Source organism: Acipenser ruthenus, chromosome 14 (genome assembly GCF_902713425.1).
Source record: "Acipenser ruthenus chromosome 14, fAciRut3.2 maternal haplotype, whole genome shotgun sequence".
In the NCBI taxonomy this organism is placed as follows: Eukaryota; Metazoa; Chordata; class Actinopteri; order Acipenseriformes; family Acipenseridae; genus Acipenser; species Acipenser ruthenus.
In genome coordinates, this window is record NC_081202.1 from 32,742,316 (window position 1) to 32,756,556 (window position 14,241).

General features: G+C 40.5%; 1 protein-coding gene across 4 annotated transcripts in view; it reads right to left on the reverse strand.

The window, feature by feature from the left end:
• The window catches only part of LOC117419333 (ras association domain-containing protein 3-like), an 81,283-nt gene that overhangs the window by 7,789 nt on the left and 59,253 nt on the right, over nucleotides 1-14,241 (reverse strand). For all 4 annotated transcript variants that reach the window (XM_058986396.1, XM_034031982.3, XM_034031983.3 and 1 more), the window contains 2 exons: nucleotides 2,271-2,378; nucleotides 508-763 (listed from right to left, as the gene is read on the reverse strand). In XM_058986396.1, the coding sequence (XP_058842379.1) occupies nucleotides 508-763; nucleotides 2,271-2,378 (364 nt within the window). The remainder of the gene's footprint in view (nucleotides 1-507; nucleotides 764-2,270; nucleotides 2,379-14,241) is intronic.

The window sequence follows — 14,241 nt, forward strand, 5'->3', positions numbered from 1 at the left end:
TATATAGATGCCGGTGCATGATAGTTGACCATGCACATGTCATAAGCTTTTCAGATGAGTGAGCCAACACTGTGCAAGAAGTTTGGAACCTAATTTGTTACTATCATTGGCTAGACACATTATATACGTGACACCATTTAAATCTTGTTCTATTGCAGGGTTCAACTACAAATTTTAACACACAGGACAGAACTTTGATTTAAAACGTCCAGAACGTAAACCCAACCTCATATGTTGTTAGTTTAGGCCCTAAACTTTATGGTAAGGAACTCACACCCGTTCTACTCCCAGTCTTGAGCTAGTGTGTTTCTAAGACTTTGGACTGGTTTCACCAACCCTGATTAGCACTAATCTTAGACTACCTTACCCAATTTACCATTAGGCAGTCCAAGACTTCTGGTAAATCAGGGACTGTGAAACTAGCCATTTAATGTCATACTATTCCCATGCAGATACTTCTGCAAAAAAGAAATCTTAGTTCAAGCCCCAAGCTTAGCCGGCTCTTACCTTGGTCTTCCCTGCAGAAGCGCTTGTACAATGCAAACTTGGCGGGGTTGTCCACCACCATGAACTTGCTGAGCAGCGCCTCAATGACCTCCCTCGCGGTGTTGCTGCTGCTGATGTGTAGGGTGTTGATGGAGCCCTTGGGCAGATAGAAGGCGTCCTCGCTGCTGTGTGCTGGGCCCGCGGGGCCACGCACTGTGATGGGTCGCCGCAGCTCCATCTGGACTTTAATGAAACCCGTGTAGGAGCCAACGGGATTCTGCAGGGGTAAAAAAAAACACAAAAAGATGAGGACTCGGCTGAACAGCATTCTGTAAAGCTCCTTTTAGCTGTTGCGTTAAATCAGTGGTTACATCAAGCATGTATTGTTTTGAACATGTTTTGCTTAGTTTGTGCACATTAAGCTCTTAAGTAAATCAATATTTCTATAAATCACTGTCAGGTTAAATAGCAAAATGCATGCAAAAAGGAGGAGTCCTTTTGCAATGAACCCTTTGAGAAGCCAAGGCCTGCAGATTGTCAAGCATGAAGACACAAGTCAGCCTTCTTTCTCTTACGTACTTTCACCCCCCTTTGAAAATGTGTGTCAATCACAGAGGTTGCATCTGCAACCTAATTGAAGAAAGTAAATGTTTAAACTTTAGTATTACTCATGTTTAAAACACTGTGTATAAAAGAATTGAGTATTGAGTTGTATATGGAAAAGACTGAAGAAATATTCAATGTGAAATAAAATTGACCTTACTCAGGGTTAGTAACTCACAACAGCCCTGCACCGAGTCCTGAGTTTCCAAACTACCATCAATTAAAGTAAAGAACTAAAATTAATTTAGTAGCCAGGAGTTTGAGCAGCCCCTGTTAAACATATTGTTCCTTTCCTTTACAGTTGCATGAACAACTCCCAACAGTCAAAACTCAGCTTTATTAGACAATGCTCTTACAGATGTGCAACCATTCAGATATATGAATTGCAGGACTCCCATTGCAGTCCCATGGTTTTACTAGGAATTTAAGAACACACGCCAGCTTGTTACCTATACACCGGGTCTCATCAAGCACATAGTAAAACTAGGAATGGATGAAACTGCTGTGCTGTGCAACAGGAGTCTTATTCCCAGCCCTGCAATGCACTAAAGCATGCAGAACCACTGTTTGGAATAGAGTCATGCTGTTGCTAAAGACACGGGGCTTCTTGTTTGAAATACCAAGCCGCTGAGTTTCAGTGCTCAGACAAAAGATATACACCTAACAGGATTGTTTTGTCTATCAAACTTGATTTACACTCCTTCTGCTTACTTCCCCCCCACCGGGCTGTTCCAAAGTGCATTGATTTTTCCCATATTTAAAAAGGTTGGCTTGAGGCAAGCAGAGCGTCACCTGTTTCAAGGAACAAATATAATTAAAACATTACAGCCTGTCGGCTAGTACCCTCCAGTGAAGGAGTAAGAAAAACCCTCCAATAGAAAATCTGTTAATTCAAGTAGAATAAAAACCACAATGGTTCTGGCATGGTTAACGACAACAAATAAATCACAATAATTAGGGAGGACTAACTTCTTCTGTCACTCAGATTATTATTGCGTTAGCCACTTTTGTGAACCATCAGCTGTCTAACAAAAAGATAGAAGACAACAAAAAAAATGCATGTTTTTATTCATATTGGACAACTCTAGTTGAAACACATCCACTTTACTTCAAAAGAACGCAAACATCTCTACAGTGCTGCATTCACCTTTTCTAGAAAACACGCACACGCAAGCACTCACCAGGGTCATTTTCAGGTGGTCTGTAACTGAGGAGTTGTAAAGCTCAATCTTCTGTCGGATTTCTTCTTTGCTGAGGTGTGTGCGCAGCTCCCGCTCTTTCTCCACATCCTGTTTAAAAAACCATTAAAATGAGAAATCTCAAACAAGTATACAGTGATGAGGATCAATAAGAAGATTTCTAAACCCACTGTGCTGCCCAGTTCTACTCACTGTAGAAAAGACTTGGCTCTAGAAGGCTCAGCACAGTGTTCCCACACCAGTGTTCCGCAGAGCGGACAGCGTTGATTGCCCCGAGGAAGGTACAGACATAAACTCCTGGGGTACTGTAGATGGCCATCAGAGAGGATACAGGAGAACGACACAATCACAATGCAGGGCTCTGTCTAAGTTTGTACTGTAGCTTCTAAAGTTATAATTTGGAAAGGTACCCTGCTCATCATTTTGAATGTTTCCCACTGGGTCATTTGAAGCCACGGTGCTACAACTTGATATGTCTTACTTTTTTAGTGGAGAAACAAGAGACATTTGAAGTTTATATAATGATTAGTATACAATACATTTTGATAGGAGTCAACTAGGTACCATGACTTGTGCAACAATAATTTTTCTGCCAGCAAACATCTTTTCCACAAAATCCATCTCCTTCTCAAAAGCGAACTATTGTTCCTGCACTTGTGATTTATATGCAAAAATAGTTGAGGATAGTCTAGCATTACTGGTGTACAGGATCTCCATTTAGAGACACCAAGATATTTAGAAATGTAAGCGTGACAGCATCTGGACAGACAGATAGTATCAATGTACCCTGGATAATACTGTAATTAGCGTGTGCTAAAGAATGTCCACTAGCAAGTTTCATCACAACTGGACAAGAGATTCTCTAGATATATGCAAACCTCTAAAATGACTTGCAGAAAGACATCCCTAGTATGACCGTAGATTACAATAAATGTACGTTACATTAAAACAGCTTGTGCTCAAGTCAGTCCTTGTCAAGTTTAATCACAATTAGACAAGCTAGAAAGTATGTACTGCATAGTCATTGCAGACTCTGTAAAAGAGAACTACAGTAGTCTCTTCAAGGCTCTTATTTTACTAAAACTCAGATTTCTGCAGCACCACATTACTCAAACAAAGCTCAAGCCCATTTCCTCCCCCTCAAGGTCAAATATTTCCTGACTTCGAATCAGGAGCTGCAGTGCTGCAGGCATATCGCTTATTAAAATAATGCAGCTAGTGTTCTTTGAGAAGGAAAAAAAAACCCTAGAAAAAAAAAAAGAGAGCTTCTGCAACTAAATTAATAATTTATGTATGTATTTGAGTTTCAAAAGCAGTTTTTGCTGGACTGATTAGTAAGCATGGCATACAGTATAATGACGAGGAACATTCCTTTCTGAAGGTTCTTGTTACAAATATCAGCTCCAGTATGTACTGTAGTTTCTTGTAAAATGTTATCAGTATGATTACCACTGGGGAATGTAAACAAACTGGAAAGAATGGCTCTTGAGCTAGATACTGTACGACTCACTGAGCTCCATGCAAGTTTTTTTAACGGGTTTGTAAAAGGACAATCTGTAGTCTTGGATGACGTCAAAATGCAGTGAAATGGTGTTGTGTTTTAAAGTACGCAAGGACAGGACTACTGATGCAGTGTCTGAAGCTGCATACTATTTATTCAGCTTTTTAAACCAATATTTCTGTACTGTACAGCTCTATAGGAACTCCCTGGCAAAATCGGTACTGTGCTCCCCTTTAACACGACTGTGTAGCCATGCTATTAATGTTCTTCCTTAAGAAAAATGAAAGTGCTGCTGGAATGGGATTATGCAACAAATGGGAGCCACGAGCATGCTGCCTTATCACCAATTCCATGGTACAGTATACTTAATCTGATTCACATGGGTATTGAAAAACAACAAAAAGATCTTGTGTTTTAACTGTCATTAAAATGTAGACTTTTCCCCCTAAGTAAATAAATACCAACAGAAATGTATTAAATTCAATGGCAAACGTTTCCATTGGAAGTGTTTCTCAATGTCTTCAATGTACGAGCTGAAACGTGTGTCACTGAATTTATTACAGGTGTTAATATTTTTTATTTAATTTCACACATTTGTGTTTAATAGTTATGGATGATATATGTACTGTACGGAAAAATCACCAGATACTGACTGGCCAACAAACCAGAGATCTTAGTAGAACAGGACCACACTGGAGTCTGTTGCTTGATCCAAAATGAGCCGCTAGCAACCAGAGCTCTGTTTTACTGCTTGTGTTTTTCTTCAAACCACTGCAGAAACAACGAAGAGACTGTTTTGATATCAGATATATTGTATAGGTCTTTGCAGCCGTAGACATGTATTGGTTTGCTTTTGTTTCTTTCTGCAAACTGTGTAGTCATAGTCACACACACACACACACCTCCCAGCTCTACAGTATGTGCACCGAGACCCAGGCGTTTGGAATTCCAACGCAATGAAAATGCAAACAATTTTAAGTGTGGCGAGTGAATGTGCTACTGTAGCCCTTCTGAGTTTTCTTTAGTTAATTCTACACTACAACAGTAAACACGTACAGCTACTGGGAATACACATTCTCTTTCCTTTCCGCCCAATATTACAAAGCACACTGCACAATTGAAGTACAGACAAAACGACTCAATTAGTGGAAATCTAGCTGCTGTTCATACTCTCAATGTGCAACACTGGATTACACTGCAGCATTACAGCACCGAAGGCCGCAATAAATAAAAAGGGCAGCTCAAAGAAACGTACCGACAGCAGAGCTTAAGACAAACACATTACCCCAGAACAGAAAGCACGAAACAGTGATGCTCATGCCAGCAAACCTACAGAAAGCTTTAAAAAAAGTAGCAAAAGGTTTAAGTTAGTTAAGCAGAGAGAAGCGGTGGGTGTCACATCTACTATCTATTTGGGGTGTACAAAAAACAAATTGTGTGTACTCTGAATTGTCTAAGAAGAATACAAAAATAAAAGTCAGTGAAATAAATCCACAGATTAATGTGTTAATTTAAAAGCCAGAAAAACTGTCCTTCCCTCACGTTTACAATTAAGTTCCGCATTGATAGGCAGAATCCTGTTATCCGGGGAGGTGACATTAAATACTTCTTACATTTCCGAGGCTGCGTTTTTGAACACCCCTACTACTGTATCTAAAGTACCCTCCCAACTTTACTGCTCCCAAATACTGTATTGCACAGTATTTGAGGTCTACTTGATTAAATGTATAACAGCAATTTTACAGTCTCACTGGCCTGAACAAGCAAGTTAATGAAGAAAAACATATTGTACTTTTTATTTTTTGCTTTTAAACGTTTAAGGGTTAATAAACACTACATCTAATGTGCAGTGGCTTTTAAAAGAACGGCACAGAGTAAAAGCACCCAGATGACCTCTCAGCTTCAATGGCTGGGACTGGAAGCCGTGTCACGCCTTATATGGTCACCCTCAAAGCTGGCTTTCCAGCCCGCAGTTAAATCAGCACAGCATTCGATTGCAATTTAAAAAAGGCCAGGCATTTTAAAAATAACTCAAGAGTACAGCAAAGCAAACAGAAAACACAGAGATCTGTGCATGAAAAGAAGCAAAATCTAGAAACTGATGACCTCCAAAATATAAAAGCACATGTCTAGTCAGGATGAAGCCTGTTCAGTTCACACAGTGACCGAGTGTGGCCAGAAAGAATCAGGACAGGGGAGGTTTTCTGCTGTTGAAACAGCATTAAAAGGAGAACTGACTTGAACGAAGTCTTTAAAATCTTAAAAGGAGGTGGCAAAGTTAACTCTCTAGCCAGCTTTAGGCACAGCACAGAAACCAGGACCTGACAACACAGCTGAACAATAGAGACAGATTTAGGTTTGAGAGTAGAAGAGTGTGGCGAGGGAATGGAATGGGTCCCCTAGCTATGTGGAGGATCCTGAAATCTCCTGGACCCTTTAAAAAGACCCAACCTGACAGTTTTGAAATCAATCAGCTACTAGGAACCGGATGAACATGGAGGGGTCGAATGGCCTCCTCTCTAATTGTAGAAAGCTATAGGACTGGGCCCTATTACAGGAGTGTCCAAAGCTGGCACTTCCACTCCTGGTCTTTGTTCCAACCCTGTTCTAAATTGTTTAATTAAACCAATTAAACCTACACCAAGACCCTGAAGTACTTCATTATCTCATTGAACTTGTTAAACCTGGAGTGGAATGGCCCTCCAGGACCATGATGGGATACCCCTGTGCTATCAACATTTTAAAACTACAGATGCAGTGGTTTTTAAGGTAAAGACACGTGATGTGCACGATCTACAGATTTAGAAACACCAGAGATGGAATGCTGGTTAACACTTTTTCAAAAAGCAAGTCACATGGGTGCCAGGAGGCTGTATGGATGACAACTAAAAACTGGAAGTACGACTGTTCTCATTTTCAACATGGGCTCATAAAGGTTAAATATTTTTATTCTATTTTAAAAACTAGATGGAGCCCACCCTTAACGTCACAGAGCTCAAATACAAATATTCAGACTCATACAATAAAATATTTGTGATGCTTGGCACCACGGCAACAGAAGGGTTCCTAAAAAAGGTATTACCAAATACCGATACAGCATAAAAGACGTCAACCTTTTTTTTTTTTTTTTTCTTCTTCTTCTAAACACTCAGATTGGATTGGTTATCCAAACAAGGACATCTCAATTTATTATTTATTTTTTAAAACTGAGATGTCCTTGTTTGGATAACCCATCCAATCTGAGTGTTTTAGAAGAATTATATTATATATATAAAAAAGTTTGTATTTGAGGTTTTACGTTTCATTAAATAAATAAAAAGCTACTCATTTTCATTTTGGCTGGATTGCCTGCTCTATCCAGTGCATGAATGACCTTGCAACCTCGACAGATAAAGCAATCGCTTGTGCTGGTCAATGCAAGGGTTAAGAGAGGATGTGGAACAGCGTGTGAGAATCACAAAACAAAAACACCAGCGATGAGGTAATAAACCACAAACAGCACAGCTCGCTAAACCTGCCTGCTTTTTCTTGTCTCTTCAAATACTTGTTGAAGTTACTGTTTAAACTCGTACACAGGAACTGCAATGAATGGGAACGATGATTCAGTTTCGCAGTCATTTCCCCCTTGCGCTACATACTGTACAGGTCTTTTTAAAGGAGAGCTCCTTGTTAGAATTATTGTGGTTTCTGGGCTTAATAAAAGGGCAAAACCCCTGCAAGACCTTAGCAACACTACAGTGTTTCACGCGTGCTCGTTTCAGACTTTGTCTAAAACTGAACGTTATATATTCTCATGCATTTCACTGGCGTACAGTACATTAAGTATCCATCTATTACACAATTTAATTTGGATTTTTTGCTGTCTGCTAACTAGATACTGTACTGCCATACTGTAGTTTACACTTATATTTACTATGTGTAGACAGAAAGCAAACCTTGTTTAAATACCAGTTTGTTTACATTGCCCAAACTACATTTTAGCTCTAGATACACTGGCTATTTCGAAGGTCATTCTTGAAACAAATGTGTTCTCCTCTTTCAGCAGTAAGTGGTTATGAATGTTTAATTTCTGTAATCACGTAGGTCCAGTTAAGGATTCCAAAGAAGGTACTGACAAATACAGTATATTTTTTTCTCAAACCAGATAGGAAGGGTTATCAAAACAATGGCATCTCGGTTTTTAAGACAGGTTTAAAGAAGGTCCTTCAAAACCAGGCACATGGGGTGGGGTAACAGCAGCTGGCAAGGAGACTTCGACCAAGGGCCGGCTTGTTACACAATTGTAAAGGTGAGGGAAGGAGAATTTTTCTTGTTTTGAAATCACCACATTAAATGAATGGACTTATTGAACACCTGCCGATAAATATAAGGCAACTCCAAGACAGAGTATGAGCACAGCCTGCAATGTGGATACTGCAGCAGGCTTTACAGTACAGGGATTATTTGGAGCCAGCTGCTCTGCAGAGTCTGCTGAACTAAAAGCAGCCCCTGCTCCTGACTCTTCACACCTGTTCCAGCCTAGTGGTGACAGTAGGGAGGGGTTATTATTTACTGCTTGCATTACTGTATGAGGGTTTTTGCACTGTAAAAGACACAGATCGTAGAGACGGAGGGGCAGGCTTGTGCTGCCCCCTGCTACAGTGTGATCAGAGTGAAAGCAGTTTTCATGGAGGCCACTTTTATTCCAAAAAAGGAAACCTCTACAGTAGATCAATGCAGGATAACCTTTTACGGTGAAAAAGGTCACATTAGTGATAAACACAACTAAAAAAAAATCAAATTACTGTACAAACCACTTTATAAATCAGGTTTCCACAGACACACTTGTTTTTTTTGCATTCTGACTGGCTTTACAGTAAAAAGCTTTTTTCCCAGCTTTCTCCTCCAAATCAGACATGTGACACTGTGGAGCTAAACGAGCCAAATATCCAAAGGCCATGCGTGGGCCAGGCCTGCTCCAGATACTGTACTTGAAATATTATAAACCCCTGTACCTTTGCATTACAGTGCACATGAACTACAGTCAGAAGCCAGTGTTGCAATCTCACTGCACAGTGATCCTGAAGGTGTTTTGGCTACAGGCACATTTCAGTAGGTCATAAGGCTGAGAGCTCGATCATTTCTCTCGGATGACATTTTACTACTCATTCCACAATGTGTAATAAAAGGACACAAATACAGATTTATCAAAAACGACACAAAGGCAGAGATTGAGTGCAATGACTTCAGATCCCCCAGCAATACACCAGCATTGCAGCGTTCCAGATAGCTACCATCATGAGCACAGCATGCTGGTCTTGCGAGCACTAATGTGCCCAGAGGCACTGCTGCAGTACGAGGACCACTGGATAAGCACGTTCTCAATGAAAATGAGGCAGAAGAGCACTGCACTGCACACCACACCACAGGACAGGGTATCAGGGGGGCTGTCCGCATAACAAAAGCATTTGTATCTTGAGGTTTGGAGGAGCAAGGATTTAATACATTTTACAATCACCAGCTCTGGCCAGAGCAAAAAACACAGAACCCATTCTTATTTTTTTCAATGGTGAATTTAAGGCTTAATTCATTTACATTAGAGCTTTAGGGGGTGCAAGGAGGAAATCCTTTGAACCCACAGCTTTCAGGTTTCACTCCTCATCACGTGCAATTAAACAGGTTTTGGAAGTTCCCTTTAATTTTAATCTTTTACTTAAAAAGATGGAAAAAATCCAAAACAAAGCTGAATTTTGTATTGCAGTTTCATATTAGGCTGCATGTTTTGAGATTTCCGTGATCTAACCTACATAAAGACACTAGCCTTTCAAAACAAATCTTTCAACAACTTTCCAAAACTGATTACACTAACAGAACGCCACCGCCCTTTCTTCCATGTTTACAAGAAATCCATCTTTTGTTTGAATGTAAAGTACTGCTGGGAGCCAAGTATTGTGTGTGCGATACAATAACATAGCGTACACAAAGAACATTTAATAAACCACGATCCGTACACAAAAACGGTTGTTTATGCATGGCGTGTATTTTGTTGAACAGAAATCAATCCAGTTCCTGGGATAAACAAATATCTCAGCAATAAACTGGGGAGCAGTTTAATCTATTCCTGCTTTTACTAAGAGTTTAATAAGACACACCTGTGCTTGTTATCTATCCGCTGTGGCTAATCAAGCTCATAGTGAAGCCTGGAATGGGTGAAACTGCTATGCAATAGTCTTTTCCATCCCTGTAAACTCCAGGTTCTTGCCGATACAGCTCAGTTTCTCAGCACTGAAAGTTCAAACGATCCCTTGCCTGCTACTGTAAAGGGCAGTTTCCTTTATAGACACACAGGAACTCCAGAGCCATTAGGCAGTGCGGCCGCACCTTTCCGAAGCCCACTGTAAACATACTAGAGGAAGCGTACAGTATTTGCATGTTTCATCCACCGAGCCACCGTCTTGGCTCAAGGCACCCAGTTTGGATAATTCCTCCAAGGAACCTCGATGTCACCTCCAAGTGGCAAGTACAAGTTTCAATGCCTATTTCGTGAAAGATCCAAGAGTCAGGCCATCTGGTTTTGACCTTCCATGCCATCTGTGGGTAAAGATGGCATGGAACTGTGCCATCTTTACATAATATACATAATAGTTACTCATGACTACTGTCTGTACATCGTATTCCACCAAATCTTTCTTGAGCAGGGAGTAAAATGTGAATCACTGTTTGCATCACATGCTCTCTCAAAAACAGCCGACATGAATGATCAGTTCAAGCTGCATGCAAGCAAGAACCGCAAATATCTTAACTAAGTTTCTTCACAATCGCATAAGCAGTTCTCAGATAAGTTGGTCCTAGTTAATGAAACACCTGATCATAGGGAAGGGTGATTCAAAACAATGTGAAAAAACTGTAGTAATGCTGCCAACGGGATGCAACACAAAAAGAGATGGAGAAGAAAAGAAATGAATTATGCACAAATGTGGTACATTACAAACACTTTTGTATGGCAATGTAATTTGTTTTGAATAATTTAAAGCTATTAAAAGCTAAACAGTTGGCCCGTCTACAAGTTCACACAACCACTCTGCATAAACTAGAAAACATAAAGGACAGACTATTCCCAGAGTCGGTGCAATATTCAGCAGCATGGAAGCAGAGTGCAAACAGGAGGGCAGGCAGATAGGATCGTCACAGCCGACGAGCGTAAAATCAGGGTAGTCGACCGTCTCCCACTGAAAGCTGAAAAAGACGTCATGTGTCTGAAGCTATTCAATAATACGAATGCTGTTGTTCAGAGTCAAGCCATCCAGCAACGGGATTGCATTGCAGCCTGGTTAATGCTGTACGGCTGCTTACTGTACAGCAATCTGAAATAACACAGGTCTTTGCAGCATTAAATCTAGAAAATAAACAAAAACACAGTTTTGGTACTGCAGCGGTAGTGCATCTTTAAAAAAATAAAAATAAATAAGCAAATAAAATTGTCAAGAGCCACCAAAAACTAAATTTTTTGATCTCCACCTTTGAGCTGCACGAACCGATTATTAGTTGGATTGATCTCTCCACAGGTGAGGGTCACTGGTGTTGATTTGGCTAATTTATCATTCAAAAGTGAAAGAAGTGAAGAAACAGCTGTTTGGATTTGTGTGGATTGCTGTTCTTTACAGAGTTTAAGAAAAGCAGCAATCAAACTCAAGCAGCTGTTTCTTCACCAGTTTCACTCTGAATGGTGAATCAGCCAAATCAACACCAGTGACCCTCACCTGATTGTCAGTGTCCAATTTCTGTGGAGAGCTTGATCCGTAAATCGAATACATCGGTTTGTGCAGCTCTGCTCTACCACTTGGTTCTCGAGGAGGGCATTCTTATAAACTGGTGCCTGTTCTGTGTACAATACAGAACGTCATTGTATTGACGCCTTACTGCTCAAGCCACTGATGGACTTGATTAATATTATATATGCAGTCCAGTCTGGAAACTGATCTGAATCAGTCCTTAGTAATTGGGGTTTATATTTTTCCAGTAGAAAGGTTAAGTCTGGGAACGTCTCATCAACACCACACCTGCACGTGTGCTGTCTGCACCCAGCGTGCCTTCACATTCAGAGGCTTGGTTCATTATTCAAGCCACACACACCTCCACGATGAAGCGCAGTTTCTGGCCATTTCACATTCATTCTTTTATGGGGGTGTAGTTTTTCCTTCTATAGCTAATTCAACTACAGAATGCAAGAAAGAACCTACTACTGTAACTTTTTGCCATGCAAGTAAAATTGGCTTTTTTTTTTTTTTAAAAAAGCCAACAGGTGCAAAGCAGACCAAGAAAAAAAAAAAGTGTGAGAAAGGAAGAACTACTAACTTGATTAAAGATAATGTGTACAATACTGGGATGGAAATAAGACTCTTACTGCATAGCACTTTCACCCATTTCAGGTTTTTCTTGGAGCTTGATTAGCCACAGTGTATAGACAACAAGCTCAGGTGTGTCTTAAGCCTCTTTCACACTGGCATGCTCTACCCAAGTCAGAACCTACCCAGGTCAGGACCCGGTGTCATGCGGGTCGGGTACGATTTCACACGGCTTTTGATAAAGCAGGGTTGACATGGGTGACAGACGCAAGTACACAATGCGTGTATCAATGTCTAGGAAGCAGCTTGTTACTGATGCTTCCATCCAAACTTCTCTGGTCTGAACCGTCGGCCAAATTTGTAATTAGAGCAAATGTTTCTACATCCCTGCTGCAATCTGACTCATGCCGTGTTTCAAAATCAACAAAAATATGGCTAAACAGAATAAACAAACATTCCTTGCGGAAGTGAAACTTTCACGCAGGCGTGGCTGTTTGTGAGCCGACACAATAACAAACGGCCGTCAAGGACTTGATCTTGCTCAACCTGGGTTAAAGTGTGTCAACCCACATCCTGAGGTGGGTCAGACCCAGGTACGTGGTTTCACACTACGCTGGAATGTGACCCGGGTAAGAGTGCCAGTGTGAAAGAGGCTTTATTAAACCAGGATTGGATCAAACTGCCATGTAATGGGAGCCTTATTTCCATTCCTGTCATAATTAAATTACAGAAGTTGAGCTAAAAGCTACCATCATAATTGGATAACAGGGTGCTCAAGAGTAAAGCCTAAAACACTGTACAGCACAACTCAATTCCTGTGCGATGATTAAATCAATGGTTATTTCCACCTGCAATTGCAAAGGCTGGGAAGCTCAATAAACTGCTTCTTCCCAGCAACCATTGTATTGACCATGAATCAGCTATTCAATATAAGTCTACTTGCAGTAATACATGTACACTGCAAGCACTTTAAACAGTAAAACATGCATTAAAAGGGAATTGTGTGGGAGTTTAAAATAGCAGATGTGTCATGAATACACACTAGACTATGCTGTGCGGAACTCTTTTTACAATTACATCACACAGTGTAAACTTTAACAGGAATGAACCCAGGTAATATTAAGTCACGAGGTGGAATCTCTGCCATTCACTGCATTGGCAATCCAAATCATGTTCCATGCAATAATACAGTACACAGTACAGTTTGGATGATGCACTGTCACAAAGTCTCCCATTCACCGCAGAGAAGCAGCACATATTGTAACTGACTTATTATATAATTTAGGACCAAGGCATTTGTCATGTACTGTACAGTGAAATCATGGAGTTATTTTGCGATTGCCAACTCCCTGTCTAATATAAAAACCTTGGACTCAATCCATTTGGAAGACAGTTCTAGCCTTCTATATTTGATTCATCCAGTAGTTACTGCTTGAATAATCTAAATTCTGTGAAAGCCTACAGTCACAATGGGGATTAATTCAGAACTCTAATGCAGACGAGCAGTAAATTTATATGGCTGGACAATCTTTCAATAGTAACAAAGCTTGTTCAAGGAGGGTTTCTTCTGTTAGATTAGACTCCAATTGCTACGAGCCTGATTAGCTCAGTGTACCGGTAACAAGCTCAGGGGTGTCTTATTAAAACTTGTAGTAAAACCAGGAATGAATCACACTGCTATGCAATGGGAGTGTTATATCCATCCCTGTATATGGTTTCAAATGATTGTATCCAGTACTCGAGGATAACAAACTCGAGTGAACTCACTGCCTGCACTTTTGACCCACTCCTCTCTCTACCCTCAAATGTGTGATAATGCACAGTGCATAAAAATGAAGGAATGTTGCACATCAACATTGCCATGTGTCGCCATCGACTGTACTTTGTTCTTGAGCAGAAAGACTGAAAAGGTTTCGTTTTAGAACAGGGAGATTCCAATGCTCAAGGCCGTATAAAACACAACTGATTAGAGCCTAGCAATCCCTGAGAGCTGGTACTCTTTAAAGAGGTACTGTTTTACTGCAAGTGCTCTTCGTAACTTGAATGCCCACCGAATGTGGAAAACACTCCGAAGGTCACTGCACATTGACCTTGACTGGTGTGCTATTTATTTAGACAAGAACTTGAC